This window comes from Sinocyclocheilus grahami, unplaced genomic scaffold, assembly GCF_001515645.1.
Source record: "Sinocyclocheilus grahami isolate Dianchi unplaced genomic scaffold, SAMN03320097.WGS_v1.1 scaffold744.1, whole genome shotgun sequence".
In the NCBI taxonomy this organism is placed as follows: domain Eukaryota; kingdom Metazoa; phylum Chordata; class Actinopteri; order Cypriniformes; family Cyprinidae; genus Sinocyclocheilus; species Sinocyclocheilus grahami.
The window spans coordinates 306,603-324,355 of NW_015505923.1; the positions used below are offsets into that span (position 1 = coordinate 306,603).

Below are 17,753 nucleotides of genomic sequence, written 5' to 3' on the forward strand. Positions count from 1 at the left end.
AGAATGCTGGAATGCTGAGTTGCATCCAAAGAACACCATACCTACTGTGACGCATGGGGGTGGAAACATCATGCTTTGGTCTGCAAAGGGTGTTGCCCAGCGACATCCCCAAAACATTACTGCTCTATATGAGATCTGCATGGAGGAATGGGCCAAAATACCAGCAACAGCGTGTGACAACCTTGTGAAGACTTACAGAAAACGTTTGACCTCTGTCATTGCCACCAAAGGGTATATAACAAAGTATTGAGATTAAATTTTGTTATTGACCAAATACTTATTTTCCACCATAATTTGCAAATAAATTCTTTAAAAATCCTACAATGTGATTTTCTGGATTTTTTTTCTCATTTTGTCTCTCATAGTTGAGGTATACCTATGATGAAAATTACAGGCCTCTCTCATCTTTTTAAGTGGGAGAACTTGCACAATTGGTGGCTGACTAAATACTTTTTTTCCCCACTGTATGTGCAAAATTAATAAATGTGTTCGTAAAAAAATATATAAAGAAATAAAGACATTACCTTGTAATGTGTCTCTTTCCCATGTATCTGAACTGATGAAGACACACTCTGAAATCAGATGAGAAATGAATGATGAGCCAGGAGTGTGTGAATTGGTGGCTGACTAAATACTTTTTTTCCCCACTGTATGTGCAAAATTAATAAATGTGTTCGTAAAAAAATATATAAAGAAATAAAGACATTACCTTGTAATGTGTCTCTTTCCCATGTATCTGAACTGATGAAGACACACTCTGAAATCAGATGAGAAATGAATGATGAGCCAGGAGTGTGTGTGTGTGTGTGTGTGTGTGTGTTGTGGAGGAGCAGGTGTGAAGTGCAGCACTTACTCTAGCAGACTGAAGAAGTTCATCAGGTCTGTGGGTGAAGCTTTATTCCAGTAGTTGAACAGAGCATCTAACACGCAGAAAATGCATCGGTCAAACAACAGACAACTACAATGAAGCAGGCTAATATAATCTCAGTTGTGTGTGTGTACCTTCAGACATGCTCTTTAACACGTGCAGAAAGCACATTAATATGTTCTTCACTTCAGATTGGTCCAGTTTATCACAGCGGAGCAAAGAGCTGCCCAGAACCCCAGCGACATGACACTGAGACAGAGAAAACAAGATCAGACATTCACAGACCACAAAACCATTGACACTTCTGGAAACTTAAGTCACACTTGTCTGGAGATCTTTGCAATATATTAAAATAATATAACAATACCAGTGTTATCCGGTATTATTTTTGTACTATTTACATTTTCTAATATTTTGAATTAGCTTTTAGTTTTATATTTTCAGTTTTAATTTTCACTTTAGTAAGTTTGTTATGTGATTTTTAAATGTTTTAGTTGTTTTTGTATTTAGGTTTACTTTTTTCAGTTATAGTAACTTTAAAGTAAATTTCATTTTCTTTTCATTAAATGATTTCATTTTCAAGTTTAACTTTCATGTAGTATACAATATTTCAGTTATATTTTAATTAACCGATTTTTAAAAAAATATTTTTATTTTTAGCTTTTTTGCGCTATCACTTTAAATTAAATTATATTTGGTTTGATCTACTGAAGTGTTGCTTAAGTGTCCAAATACTTTTTGGGGCAACTGTAAATACACACTCAGGCAATTATAAGCACTCACTCACACATGCACATTTAATAACACACACATCCACCTCAAATCACATGCACACTTTGATAAATGCCATGTTTGTACAAACAAAAAAGGACAATGATATAGTAGCAGTAATGCACTGCACACACTCAAAATGGCCATTCACAGCTCTTTCCCTAAAGGATGTCACAGACTAGACAGGGAGGGGCGCAGCTCTACACAAACACACACACACACACACACACACACGCTGGCCTACACTAACATGCTAATGTATCTACCATAGCACAGCACTGGCCAGAATATTTCCCATGTTCCCCTGCCAGCAGATTCTCACTGAGACAGCAGGGTGTGGAAACTATGAAACCCACAAAATACTGCGTCTGATTATTCACTTAACTTTATTACATGGCTACACAGATGGAGACTGAAGGACTGTTTTTGTACTAATTGAAATGCAACAAAAGGAAACCATATCAAAGAGAGATCATTCAGTGCGCCATAGCATTCCTGCAGTCAACAGATTTACTGACTCTCCTGTGACTGGAAGCATCAGCTGTGGATTTAGGCACAAGATCTGCCCCGTTACGTCTACAAAATACAGACTGCTGACAGAAATGTCTGCTCTCCACTGGAAGATATCTTAAAGAAGCTATATCATGACACAGAGTTAGATATGTTACTTAAACAGAGTCAAACTTGCAAAACTCCAGTCCAAAAGTCCAAAAAATAATCTAAATATTTAGTCACCGTAAAGCTATTTTATTCAACATCCATATCTAAATAATGTACAAATAATGCACCTGGCTGACTTAGATAACGACAGGATAACAGAATGTGTTCTGGTGTGACTGCAATTAAAATGCAGGGGGAAAAAGTACATTCTGTATATATGGAACTCTACATTTTTCTATGGAAATGTAAGTTTTTCCACATGCAATTATATATCCATTTATTTCTTTAACACTACGACTGTGAGTAGAATGAAAAAATTGTGAATGATCTAACGTTTCTCAGCTTTAGTCTTTTTAAAGGGATAGTTCACCCAAAAATGAAAATGTGATGTTTATCTGCTAACCCTCAGGGCATCCAAGATGTAGGTGACTTTATTTCTTCAGTAGAACACAAACAAAGATTTTTTAACTCAAACCGTTGCAGCCTGTCAGTCTTATAATGGAAGTGAATGGGAATCACGGCATTGAGAGTAAAAAAAAACATACACAAACAAAACCAAATTAAACCCTGCGGCTCGTGACGATACATTGATGTGTAAAGACACGAAACGATCAGTCTGTGCGAGAAACTGAACAGTATTTATATCGTTTTCTTTACCTTTGATTCACTGCAATGTCCGAACTGTCCTGAGCGCGTCCTCGACAGCCAGCGGGTGGCGCGTCTTCTTCTTCTTCGTGCTTTTACGCGCCGGCTGTTGAGAACGCGCTCAGGACACGCTCAGGACAGTTCGGACATTGCCGTTTTGTTGCAACGGTTTGAGTTAAAAAAAAATCTCCATTTGTGTTCTACTGAAGAAACAATCTTTGATCTTGAGTCGCTGAGGTTCTGAATGACTCTGGGGCCCCCTGCAGGGCTGTGGTGGGCAGGTGCAGGGGGCCCTATAGCGCCCCAAATGGCGGATGTGGTGTAGTGTGTTGCGTGGTGGGGGGTGTGACACAGTGATTGACAGGATGTGGACAGAGTCGTTATTCTCTCTAAGCAAATAAGCTTAATTGGTTTATAGCAACTCCACCCAACCCCGTCCTTAATCACTGTTAACACCTGTTATAAACCTGATTTAATAATCAAACACATATGGAATATAACAAATAACATACATTTCCTTGAAATTATGTCATAACGTTGTAAAAAATAGAAGTAATTTCACAAACTACATTAATTTTCAATGACATAATAAACTCACAGAACTGAAGCTGAATGATCTGAATTTGAATATAAACTGATCACTGATGACTCATGTTTCTGTAATAAACCCATAATTCATTACAAGTGTTATTGTTCCTGTCCAGAAGTGCATGTATGAAAAAAAACAATGCAGCAGACTGTCTTAGTATTCTGAGGGCAGCTATGTCCATTTGAGCAGGAGTTTTAAAGCTAGGTGTGAGTGAAAAATAATAATGTTATAAAACAGGGATGTAAAACTAATGTTAAAATAATTTTTAATACATTCACAAAAAATGAAAGATCATTTACATATCAAAGTCTTCAAGGTACAGCTGCAAATAAACAGCCTGCCTTCTGTTGAACACAAAAGAAGATATGTTGAAGAATGTTGGTAAACAAACAGTTGGCGGTAGCCATTGACTTTCATACTATGGAAGTCAATGGCTACCGACAACTGCTTGATTAAAAACATCCTTCAAAATATCTTCTTTTATGTTCAACAGAAGAATGAAACTCATACAAGCTTGGAACTACTCGAGGGTGAGTAAATTATGATTTTGGGGTGGACTATCCCATGTACAAGTGACCCTCAGGGAAAACAAAATGCAATATGACCCCTTTAAGAAAGTCAATCATTATCTTCTAGCTAAGGGAACAGAGGATCAGTAAAGCCACATGCACACACAGGAACACCAGACTGGGACCGTGTAGGGTAAGAGGTCAGAGGTGAGTGGTAATAGCAGGGCTGCAGGGCGGGGGTCAGAGGTCAGCGCTGATGTAATACTTGTGTAGGGTGTGTGTGTTGCTCAGACGGTGCAGACAGCAGAGAGAAGTCCATGGTCTGGAGTTTGAGACGTGCAGAGAGCGGCGACTCCTCTGAGTCAGTAAAGAAACGCAGCACGCTGGCAGAGTGACGGCGAGTGAAACTCTTCCGCTGAACGCAGCGACAGCAGGAGACACACAACCACAGGTTAGCACACCCACACACACACTACTGGGATAAACATACAACCCTACACACGCACACAAATTGCGGCTAACATAAAACATGATAACAGTCCATCATAAATAATGTACACAAAAATGACAATCAGGTCATGTGAGCAGTACCTTGTCTAGGGGGTGTGGCTTGTCAATGCTGCGCTCTGATAGGCCGCTTCCAGAGTCCGTGCCGATAAGAGAGCTGCGTGAGTCATTGTGCCGTACAGAGCTCACGGTCGGAGTGTGAGGAGAGGCTGACAAACACAAAACACATCAATACACTGGACACAATCACTCTCAAATGATATTTCTCATAGAACAATAATCTGAACAGAATTATTTTAACCCTGTAAGGCCTGACATAGGAAATAATAGTCAAAAGGCATTCAATGGGGACAAACGAAGAGCTCGTTTCTGTAAAACTGTCAAGACAGTGGCTGGTTAGGACGCTGTGCCTCACCTGTTCCTGAAATCACTCCAAACACCTCTTTATGCAGGCTGCTGTCCACTGGACTGGCCATATTTTTTGTAGGTGTCATCATGACATGATCATCACGGCCATTCTGAAACGATACAAACAGAAGTTGGTTTAAAGAGCAACCTGTTAACCCACTCTATTCTGGTGACTCGTACTGCAATTTGTATTTTACTATACATTTTGTTAGCATGTTAGTATATGTTCATGTCTTTTTTACTTTGAGAACTACATTGTTTTCTGATAAAAATAATTCAAGCAATATGATATTGATTTTAATTATTGATACATATGATATTGACACATCTCAAGATGTATCATTTATTGTTAACCTTTATTCAATGGATGTGTGAAGTTTGGGGACTGTAAAATTGTTTTATATTTAATAAAAAAGTCTCTTATGCTCACCAAGGCTGCATTTATTTGATCAAATACACTGTAAAAAAAGTATAAATCTATATTGAAAATGTTATTAATATCTAAAATAACAGTTTTCTATTTTAATATATTTTAAAATGTCATTTATTCCTGTGATGCGAAGCTGAATTTTTAGCATCATTACTCCAGTCTTCAGTGTCACCTGATCCTTCAGAAATCATGCCGACTTGCTCCTCAAGAAATATTTCTTATTAATATCAGTTATCATCAATGATTTCAGTGGAGTATTCTTAATAACAAAGAATCAAATCCAAATCTAAACGAATCGAGACCCTTTAAAATCAAAATGAAATCAAATGTCAAATCAGGGCAAATTCTCAGTTCTAATAAAAATAGAAATGTCATCCAATAAATGAAATGCTCTGACACTGTAACACACACAAGAAGCAACACACAAGAAGAAATTTTGAAGAATGTCACTGTTTTCATAAAATGAAAGACAAAGGTGTCCTAAGCAACACTGAACCTTACTGACTTTCATTGTATGGACAAAAATACTGACATTTTCAAAAAAATCTTGAAAAAATCTTCTTTGGCGTTCTATAGAAAAAACTAAACCAGGTTTGGAAAGTCAATTATGACTGAATTGTCGTTTTCGGTAAACGATCCCTTTAAACCTGCATCTGTATGCCTGCACAGCCTGAAGAAAACACTAGGTGTCAGTCTTACAATGTTAGTCTGGTTGGTGACAGGCAGCACATCTTTGATGTTGAGCCTGTGGACGTTTTCCAGCAGCAGACTGAAAAGAGGCAGGTAAAGCGTAGCCAAGCGAGCCTGCTGACCCTGAAAAACATACAAAACACACGCTTTATAGTTAATATATTCAAAGCCGTGTTCTTAGCACACGTGCTCGTGACACACTACGGTGCTCATTCACCTTGGAGGAGTAACGATCATCAAAGGCATGTTTGATCATCAGGTTCTTCAGCACCTGTACAGCGATCTGACGGATGTCTCTGAACTCCTGCACAGCTCCGCCCACCTCCCTTAGCAACAGCCCCACCAGAAAGTGATTCTTACAGAAATCATCCGTTAAAGAGTAGTCCAGCTGAAGATCTAACAGAGATACAGAGACAAGGATGTGAGTTCAGAACCGAAAATACAAAACATCATTCCTGAACTATAGGAATGGAAACAACAGGCATTATAACTATAGAAACAGGAATTATATCGGAATAGTCTTCATTTATGTCATCATTTAGAGCAGGGGTCGCCAACAGGCGGACTCCGGTCCAAATCCGTGAAGGCTTTTGACATAATTAAATAAATGCCAAACGCTTATTTCTTATAGAATCAAATTTATATCAATAGAGCAGTTTGGGTGCAGGCTTGAGTGCAGTGAAGAGAGAAGAGAGTGGCGCACAGACAGATGAAACTTTCAGTGAGTAAAAAACAATTAGGAACGTTGACGTGCACTTAAAAAGTCTTAAATGGTACAAGAACGTTTTAATTATGATTTCAGGAGGTCTTAAATTTGGGGACAGAAAGACAAGAATTGCGCTGCTGCTTTGCTTTGTGTACTGCAGTTTCCGGAGAAACCGCTTTATTTCTGTTGTCCCTAAAGCGCCACCTGCTGGCAGAGAATAAATGTGCATTTACAATCAGCCTGCTACAGTTCAGACCACTGCGAAAATCAGCCCTTGTTTTTACGCAGCAAACACGCAGAGTTGTAAATGTGAACTGGTGGATCGACAAGAAGATAATGTATTATAAAAAGGTAAGCAATTAAGACAGTAAAATATATTTACATGTTATTTAATTAATATAATGATTGATGATAATTGTTTAGATTAATATAATTATTAATACTTTTGACTCAATTTTCAAGTTTATCATTTTTTTACTTTTTTGAGAAAACCTGTATCTCTAAATCATGCTTTTTTACAGTCACTTTTATTTGTGCAGGTCTTAAACAGGTCATTAAAAGTCTTAAATTGAAGTTTAAATATCCTGCAGATACCATGGTCTGGCAAAAACCATCAATTCATGTTTTCATGTTCTATATAATTGGACCTCAGCTGGTGAGGAGGGTTCATTACTGGACCTCAAGCAATTTTAGTTGAAGACCCCTGACTTAGAGCATGTGCACAAAAAATAAAAATCAATTAAATTGTTTTTCACACTTGCATGACTATGACGCATTTAAATGTTTTAACTGAATGTGACTAAATTTCAGTCTTAGAATATGCAGTCAAAGTATAGACTACTTTTTGGAAACTTTATTAATTATTATAAATATATTATAAAAGAGCAGTGATTCTCTACCTTTTTGACTCAAAGGTCCCATAAAATATAAGATTTTACAATATAAGATTTTAATAATTTGCATTACATTTCCAGGTCTAGAAATCAGACAATATGTGATATACTGTCTAGTCTAATTTAATATTATATATCACATATTCAGGGTTTTCAAGACCTTGGAAAAAAATGTAATTAAGAAATCTTGATTTGTAGTCGTTTTTGCTTATTTTAATGCTCCTTCTGTCTTATTTTAAATCATTTAGGTCATCTTGAGGCCCCCTTAGATATTTGCTGAAAGCTCCTGGTTGAGAACCACTGGATTATAGGAAGACAGCTATTTTGAAGGCCATAATAAAATATACTAATGTAGCGTCTGGACCAATCAAAAACACAATTTTTCATTTGATTTAACAAATCAGTTATTCATTAGATTAACAAGTCGTCACAGACCCCTCACCCAATAGACTGGGCACCAAAATGTCTGCGAATGACTACAGGCCACTGGTTACCATGGCAACCACGACACCTTTGCTAGACCAGAGCCATTTACGACCTAATGGAATGTGAGTAGGGAAAATCACTGCCTTTGAATTAAAAAGAGACACAGTGCACAGTAGAAATGGACTCTTTTCTAATGAATCCATAGGAAAACCTTTCTTTGAATGAACACACATATCCTTCAGGTCATCGTGGATGTTGTCTTTGAGATTTTATACTGTTTTATGCAGGCTTATGATGGAAACACTCATTCCTGTCATCTTGCCTATATGTAATCCTACCATGTTTAGAATCTATGAATTCGCCTTCTGATGATCTAAATGAGCGTGTATATTATATGTTGGTACATAGGCAATATATTAGTGTCCTGAGAATCTTTAGTAATTTCGATTCAAGTTCCATTTGCAAATTACCATGCCCTCACACAAAGGGTCATAAAAACTCCCCAGTATCTCAAAACTCCCACTTGGGATTCCGGCCTTTCTCATTGGACAAGCCCATCTTGAAAGGCGGGGATCTTCTCCGACCTTAAAGGCCTCACACCATGTGACCCGCCCAGAGTCAGTGGTTCTGTCAGTGGAAGATGTGAGCTACAACGCTCCAGGACATCCTAAGTTTTGTGCCAGGCCTTCGGCCTTGACTTTTCCATTCACCAAGATTCTCTGACTCAAACTGGTTCTTTTTCATCAACCAACTTCAGCAAAGATCAACTTGAACCTTTGGACTGCATCAAGCCTTTCTTTCAGACAGACGAGACGTGCAAGTATTCAAACTTAGTCTTATTAATTGATACATTAGGTATCATTTGCACCTTTTTACAAAGGTGTGTTTGAACTAAGAATCTGATGTTTCCTTCAGGCGGTAGATCTGCTGAATATGCAAATAGATCCATAACTTCATATTCTTATTCTCTCTCCTCTTTACTGAGTTAAGCTTTAACCCTTTCCTATACCAACTGTATGCGTGTGTGTGTGTGTGTGCGTTTATGTAGTATGTTAGACTAGTTTAAGTGTTTATGTAGTTAATAAAGTCTTACTTGTATCACACTTGACGTTGTTCATTGTTTGCTCATAACTGGAGTCACTTAATCATGCAAATTTATGCTACAAGCTCGGTGTAGAATTGTACAGTAAGAAAGTAATTTCCCTTAACCAGGAAATTAACGTTCTTAGAATTGACAGACAGTTGACCCTGAGAGGTCAAGTAAATATCTACAGCGGATCTAAATATTTATAATGAATTATAACTAGTTATGATTAATTATTCATATTTCCCCATGAGCTGATTCGCTACACTAATTATGTTAAAAAGTCATATCAGCCTTCGATTCAGTCCCATTCAATCAATATTCAAACAAGGTCTTTGACTATTGTGTGTTTCTGCTCTTCTCTTTAATGACTGATTACCTTGAAAGCGCTGGATTCGGCCCTTCCCGAACGGCATGGGCAGATTGAGAGGAACGTAGTGCTCATGATTACAGACCACCTTCAGAAACTCAAACTTAAACTCATACAGCGTCTGAGTGAGGAAGAAACAGAGAGACAGGCATCAGACTGCATCATGGCAAATTATAGAAGATGGAATATATATATAAAAAAAAAAGAAAAATCCTAATTTAATATATGGGTGTAAATGGAGATATAAAAGCAGAAGCATATTACTTTTGTGTCTCCGGGCATGAAGCAGTTGACGTAGTTGTTGATCTGCTTGAAGACAAACCCTCTGTCCATGAAGGTAAAACAGCGCTGGTGAAAACAAACAATGGTTGAGTCTACCGACTGATTCAAGACACCTGATGTTTCTTTCTTGGCTTTAAACCAGTGTTGTTACTTATGACTAAAACCAAAACTAAAGAAAAAAATGAAGCTAAATAGTAATATATAACAACAAATTAATACAAATGACAAAAGAACATAAAATTCTAAAAAATTTAAATGGAAAAATAACTGCCTTAAATGTACAACTTGTTACTCTGAGATTGTAAGCAGTCTCTTAGGGTTATTGCAGATCCACGTTTATTTTATCATAAGGTTGTGAAATCTGAACTGTTGAGCGCTTCACATAAACACACTTCAGTGCTTTTGTGAGAAGTGTAATTTGGTTTGTGGTTGATGTGAACCAAATTCAGAAGTAAGCTGCTATTGATGAAGTACGTTTTGCTGGAATATATCACAAATAGTTTTGTTGAACTACTGTACAAATAAAATCAAACCAAAAGGAATATTGTACTTTATTTTTTAACTAAAAAAAAAAAAACTATGCCATAATTTATTTAAAATACATTTATTTTATACTAAGTATACTTCAAATCAATTTACATATTTATAGACATATCACTTTAATTATAATTAAACTTGATGTTTTTATTCTTTATTGCACAATGCACATTTCTTAATTTTAAGTCTAAAATGTGCTTTAATATCAATATGAATAAGGATTGCACGATCTCTGTATAATATCAGTCTTTAAATGAAATATATTTAAAGTGTACCTGAAGTATACTTGCAATAGTTCCACTTTAGCACAATCAAATATACTTCAGTATGTCTTTAGTTGGACTTCAGCACTGCTTCCACACAAATAAAGTGCACTAAGTACAAAACTAGTTGTTCCAATTTAGCAGACTTTAAGTATACCACTAAAAGAAAAACTGCAGGGTATGTTAATTAAGCACATAAATATGTAAGTGTATTTGTAGTATACTTAGTACAAAATAAATGTATTTCAAATACATTTTAGTATTTTCTTTTTCAATAGGGAAGATTTGATGCTTGATGTCTTCCAGCAACATGAAAAGAGACCAGCAGCTCGGCTCACCTTGATGAAGACAGCAAGGCTGTGATTGGCGTTTCGTGTCGCGTCCAGGTTGTCTTTGTATTTCTGTGTTATATGAGGCATCAGCATTGTCACTAAGGTCTCCACAGAGTGATAGAATGAAGCTGAGAAACGCTGGTTCCTAGACACCTAAAGGACACGGCAGGGGTTAAATCACGGGGTTATCTTACAACTGCCATGAAACTAACATCCGGTTTTTGTTTGTTGTGATTATAGACATGACCATATGAAGAAGTTCAGAAATAAACTAGATTTTAGTGTGAGAACACAAGTGGTGTTTGCCCATAAAAGAACATGCGGTGACGTTGCCCATCCTCACCTTGGCCTTGCCTGTCTCAATCAGGTACTGAGCCATAGACTTGACTAAAACCTCAAAGAAATACCAGGAGTACTAGAGGAGAAAGAGAATATACCAAGAGTTCATTTGCAAAAACAGTTTTTATGAATTTTCATAAATAATTTTAAATTGTGCATTCCAAAGTAATATCAATCAAACTGCAGTTGGGTTGTTTTGATTAAGTAATAATAACTAAAAAAAAATACAGGTAACTTATAAAATTAAAATTCATTAAAAGTATGTCTTTTGTCCTATTAAAAGTTTTTTTTTTTTTAGCAAAAGCAGATATATTTTCAATATAAAACCTATTAAACTGTATTATACAGTGTACTTTCATAAACTCAAAAGACAGCTAGAAGTACTTAGCTATTAAACAAGAACATGCGGTGACGTTGCCCATCCTCACCTTGGCCTTGCCTGTCTCAATCAGGTACTGAGCCATAGACTTGACTAAAACCTCAAAGAAATACCAGGAGTACTAGAGGAGAAAGAGAATATACCAAGAGTTCATTTGCAAAAACAGTTTTTATGAATTTTCATAAATAATTTTAAATTGTGCATTCCAAATTAATATCAATCAAACTGCAGTTGGGTTGTTTTGATTAAGTAATAATAACTAAAAAAAATACAGGTAACTTACAAAATTAAAATTCATTAAAAGTATGTCTTTTATCCTATTAAAAGTTTTTTTTTTTGTTTTTTTTTAGCAAAAGCAGATATATTTTCAATATAAAACCTATTAAACTGTACTATACAGTGTACTTTCATAAACTCAAAAGACAGCTAGAAGTACTTAGCTATTAAACAAAGAGTACCACTTGTAGTATAATTCACAGTATAGTTGCAATAGGAAGAAAAACAGATGGTTTAGATACACTTTAAGTACACTTAAAAGTATACTTTTCTGAACTAAAAAGTGGGCCAATTTATACCTAGAAAGTAGGGTTGCTCCGATCAGGATTTTTGAGGCCGATCGCCGATCACAGAAAGCAGTATCTGCCGATACCGATCACCAATACCGATCTTTTTAAAGCCTTCTTTTTATAATTTATAACTATTTATAGTGATACTCCAATCAGGATTTTTAGACATTTATTCAGGGCCTGAATTTCATTTTTGTAAATAGGGGGAATTCCCCTCTTAGGGGTCTCTTGTGAGAGGAGAAGCAGCTTTCACACAGGAGTCCGCTACTGATCCGTGACTGTTTACCACAAACACAACATTTATCCATTATTTTGATTTCAAATCCAAACATTGTCACTGAAAATGCTTTTTCAGCATTGCAATTCTTTTTTTACACAGTACAGTAATACAATCTTTCACAGACATGTTTAAACACAATAAATATAAGCAACACATTATTCAATGCTTTTTACTTTTGCATGTACTTCTAGATTTATATGTTAAGTTGCTCAAGCAAGTGGCAAAACATTTAAACTACTTTTCTTACGTTATCACAAACTTACCATTGACTGAAATAGTCAGCTCTACTGCCTTTCCTTTTGCATTTACATCTTTAGTACAAGCAATCCTGCGGTTCATAAAGAACTTAGTTTTCCTACCTCCACGAGTGCCATCTATTATTGCCTTCTTTATCTAAAAGTGCTCTTTCCCTTTAAACCTAGCCAACAAGCCATATGTGTTGACTGTGAAAGACAGTATACTTTAATTATATGCAGTTATGGTGCAATTGCTAAATTTTTTTTTCATACGTACTGCAAACAATGTGCTGTCACTTTAATTCAGCGCGTGTATCACAGCAAAAATAGACTCGGTGCGGAAACGATCTCTGCACTGCTGCAGACGCACCACTCCTGAACGCACTGCCGTGTGCAGTGTGAATTCTTTAATCCGTTAACATGAGCACGGAAAAAATACGCACCACATACCACGCACTGCAAACAGAGTAATGTGAACCTGGCGTTATGTGTGTGCGCTGCAAGTGTGCATGAGCGCACGGTCTACAGGAGAGCGCGCGAGCGCTGAATGGTTAAACACTGGCAAGAATTAAAAAGTAATTAAAAAACTTAACTTTACTTGTATAAACTTTAGTGACGATGTGACACTGCCTCGACTGTGCAAGTGACAATTCCTGTGTCAAATGTGCAGCGTGCAGCTCGCTTATAGACAGACGCGATGTGTGGTGATTTGAAGCCATTTGCATATTTTGAGAGAGAAAGAGAGAGAGCGCGCACGGTGAATCACTCACGCTGTTTGTGAAATTACGTCTCACACAAGGTTTTCAAATTACTTTGTAAGTTATTTAATTAAGAGATATGAAGGTGAGTACCTCACCTTCAGCATTATAATTATTTCACCCGCGTCTGACAGAGACTGAGACGGTGCTGCTGCATGTCGTGCCAAACCTCTCACGGCAGCGTCATCAGCTTGAGATAGTTTTTTTGAGATCGGCCTTTTAGAGAACGCCGATCAACCATCCCAACGTGATTATCGGCCGATAATTACCAGTAGCCGATCAATCGGAGCACCCCTACTAGAAAGTTTTGAAATAGTACACTTATAAGTATACTACTAGTACACTGATTTTAGTATACTTACTACATAATGTAAACCTAAAAAATATACTTGAACTTAAGTTTAGTTCATAAAACAAACTTGAAGTCTACTTCTTTATTGTGAGGGATGTTGAATCTGATTCGCTGGTTGTACCTTCAGCAGTTTGTTGCTGGTGAGGAAGTCCGTCGAGGGTTTCAGGATGGTGGTCATGGCTTTTGCCAGGTCCTCATGGACAGTTTTACCATTGGTTAAGTTAGTCTCAGCCTTCAAAACGTACTACTCAAAAACACAAGAAAACAAGAATGTTGATTACACAGGGTTATAATCAAAATGACTTGTTTTACATCACAAAGGCAAAGGTGTGACGAATCATGATGCAGCTCACCTTTACATAAGAACGCAGATGATGCTCCAGACCCTCCTCATGACACTGAGCCACGACATGAATCATCACCCTGACGAGAGAAGAGACTAAATGTTAGACAAAATAAAAATATTAGATGGAAAAACCTAAACTAAATGAAAATTAGAGATGTTGTATTGGCAAATAAACTAAATATGTTTAAGGTGTAACAATAAAATTACTAACTGTAAATAAATTAAAAACAATAAAATTAAAACTGAAATAAAAATTTATTAAACCTAAATTTATATTTAAAAAAACATATAATACATATTATAAACATATTATACAAAACAAAATCAGGAAAGCACATAAAATTACTAAAAATAAAACTATGAAAATTGAAAATATTAAAAGAAAAATTAATACAAAGTATTACTAAAAAATATAATAGTATATTAACCATACTAAAATAACACTGTAAAGCCCCGTTCACACCAAGAACGATAACTATAAGGATAATGATATTAGCATCCACACCAGCGAACGATATCGTCTGTTTATTATAAGTGCACGTGCGTCTGCCGCTTTAAATTCTCGAGCTCATTATAGCAGGATTGATTCTGATTGGCTGTCAATGTTTGTATCGTTCATCGGTTGGAAAAAATTGTTCTGAAAATGATTCCAACGATATCGTTTCTCTGTGCCTTTATCGTTATAGCTGTGGTGTGGACTCTGCTATTCTTTAATATTGAGAACGATTTTTAGAACTATATCTTTATCGTTATCTTTATAGTTATCGTGCTTGGTGTGAACGGGCCTTTATAGACACACTACAGGAGGTGAAAGCTGCTCAGAACAGACCTGGTGACGTTCACAGCAACATCATCCTGACCGGAGATGGTGAGCACACGAAACAGCTGGTTCAGTATGGTGGGGAGGAACTTCACCATCACATGAGCCTCCATGGCATGCAGACTCTATAGAGGATGAGAGAGACAGATCTGTGATCTCAGGATGAGATGGGTGAGAAACGAACTGAACAAACACCTCCAGGCCTCAAACATCCTCAGGAAGGACAAACAGCAAGTACCTTCAGGTATTTGATCAGTTCTCCTCCTGACTGGCCTGTGGATTCAATACTCTGGCAGTGATGAAAGAAGTTATGCAGATGTTGATCCTGATGAGAAAGAACAGTTAAATAATAAGCATTAATGCTCCATATCACATTTTGTATCTGATTACTATGTAAAAATTCTGATCTGAGATGTGCAGGTGGACACTTCACACCTGTGTGTATACAGTGGACACCAGCTGTGTGGAGACTTTGAGGAGCGGCCTCCCACCATCCACCCACTTCACCTCTTGACCAGTGTGCTGCTGTAACACACACACGCACACACACACACACACACACATATTTAATTAATGCACAGGAAACATGGATCTGAAAAGGCCTTTATCATTCAAAATAGTGCTGGATGGTATGACCAAAAATGTATATCACGGTATTTTTCAAAATTATACCGGTTTCACGGTACATGACGGTATTTTTTTTTCATGCATGACTGGGTGTTAACCATATTTTCTACTGATTGAGGGAGGAAATACTGCAGTATATTGACTTGTGCCCTATTTTACTGTCATGATGAGTGAATATTGTCAAAAAATACCACACTAAATAGTGACTAAACACGACCCCTTTAATGTTATCCAGGAGTCACTCTCATTTATAATCGCTACATCGTCTGATAAAATCAACATGCATCTACAATAAAGAGCGGCTATGCGGTTGTTTTGGCTATATGACTTTTTTGTCTCATGCAGCGCACTGCCTGCGTCTGAGTAACAAACTAAAAAAAACAACAAACAAAAAAGTGCATGTGATATTAAGAGACTAACTACGCTCATATTTACAATTCCAAACAATCAGTAAGCGACAGGTGCTAGGAAACGCTGTTTTGTACTCATTTATTGAGGAGTCGGCTGCGGTGCTTCTCTGCCGCTCACTGCACAGAACACACGCCGAGAGAGGCGACACTTCTCCGGGAAAGTCAGACCTCGCGTTTGTGGGACAGCACTGGTGAAATCTTCCAACTAAACCATAGCTAATGTTTATCCAAAAAAGTCGCTAGGTTTGTCAGTATGAATATTCTATGGAAAAAAGCAGCTAAAAGGGTCTAAAAGTTGCTAAATCTAGTGCTAAAGTCGCGCTTGTGTGTGTGTGAGCTGATGGCAGGGGGCGGTGGATATTTGTGGCGGTCAATGTGGATATTGTGGATGAGTTCTTCTGTGTCATCACGTTCTATTAGTTCTACAGCTTCAGTTTAGGAACTTTCACGTTTAGTAACACATACAGCTGTTCCCTCACCACAGTGCAACAGTGAAAAGGGACCCCTTTCAAACAGTGTCGCGTTCCGAACGTTGTTTAAGCGACATACACCGGTATTGTGGTATTTTAAAAATTCATATCATAACAAAAATAAACACCGGTATTCGGTATGAACCGGTATACCGCCCAGCACTAATTCAAAATGTAACGCTTACTAAAAAAGGTGGTCACATGGTCATTAACCGACATGTCAATGAACATATCGACAACTGTGAATATGCGAATGTGTTGATTAATTATTTAAATATTTATGTACATTTCAGACTTCAAGCATATGTGCCTGTATACTTCAAGCAGGGCCGCGTTATCCTAATGGGCAACATGGGCTGCAGTCTAGGGCCCAGAACACTAGGGGGCACCCGAGACAATCCTCTTTTGCACTTTAAATAGGGTTGCCAACCATTCTGTATAATACGGAATCGTCACGTATTTAAAGGAGACATATTATGCCCCTTTTTACAATATGTAATATAAGTCTCTGGTGTCCCCAGAATGTGTCTGTGAAATTTCAGCTTAAAATACTCCACAGATCATTTATTATATCATTTTGAAAATGCCTATTTTGAGTGAAAGCAGAAACACACTGTTTTTCGGGCCTGTCTCTTTAAATGCAAATGAGCTGCTGCTCCCCGCCCCCTTTTCCAGATTAGAGCTGTGCCATTACAGCTCGTACCTGCTAAAAAACATCTGTTTTGGTTCTGATTATCATATTTATTGCGCTGAAATCATGCTTTTTAAACCATATGAGTTTAAACTTCTGATATACGTTTTTCTGAGAGCACACATCCGAAGCACATGTACAGAAAGCAGCTGTCACAGCATGTGAGTACTAAACTAAGTTCTCACTCACACACAAGTTTACAAAAACAGTCGGTTATATCTGTGAAGGTAAACAGCTGGGAAATAAATTGCATGTTTATTTTAGATCTGTGTATCAGCAGCAATATACAGGTGCATCTCAACAAATTAGTATGTCGTGGAAAAGTTCATTTATTTTAGTAATTCAACTCAAATTGTGAAACTTGTGTATTAAATAAATTCAGTGCACACAGACTGAAGTAGTTTAAGTCTTTGGTTCTTTTAATTGTGATGATTTTGGCTCACATTTAACAAAAACCCACCAATTCACTATCTCAACAAATTAGAATACTTCATAAGACCAATAAAAAA

The 17,753-nt window shown here is 37.0% G+C and overlaps 1 protein-coding gene across 1 annotated transcript in view; it reads right to left on the reverse strand.

The window, feature by feature from the left end:
• The window catches only part of LOC107560801 (dedicator of cytokinesis protein 9-like), a 105,693-nt gene that overhangs the window by 24,718 nt on the left and 63,222 nt on the right, over positions 1–17,753 (reverse strand). Inside the window, exons 22-37 of the mRNA XM_016245067.1 lie at positions 15,482–15,568; positions 15,285–15,371; positions 15,056–15,171; positions 14,234–14,303; positions 14,002–14,124; positions 11,738–11,809; positions 10,977–11,123; positions 9,821–9,904; positions 9,566–9,677; positions 6,295–6,473; positions 6,087–6,200; positions 4,965–5,067; positions 4,634–4,758; positions 1,003–1,117; positions 854–920; positions 710–757 (exon numbers count right to left, since the gene is read on the reverse strand). Of these exons, the coding sequence (XP_016100553.1) occupies positions 710–757; positions 854–920; positions 1,003–1,117; positions 4,634–4,758; positions 4,965–5,067; positions 6,087–6,200; positions 6,295–6,473; positions 9,566–9,677; positions 9,821–9,904; positions 10,977–11,123; positions 11,738–11,809; positions 14,002–14,124; positions 14,234–14,303; positions 15,056–15,171; positions 15,285–15,371; positions 15,482–15,568 (1,649 nt within the window). The remainder of the gene's footprint in view (positions 1–709; positions 758–853; positions 921–1,002; positions 1,118–4,633; positions 4,759–4,964; positions 5,068–6,086; positions 6,201–6,294; positions 6,474–9,565; positions 9,678–9,820; positions 9,905–10,976; positions 11,124–11,737; positions 11,810–14,001; positions 14,125–14,233; positions 14,304–15,055; positions 15,172–15,284; positions 15,372–15,481; positions 15,569–17,753) is intronic.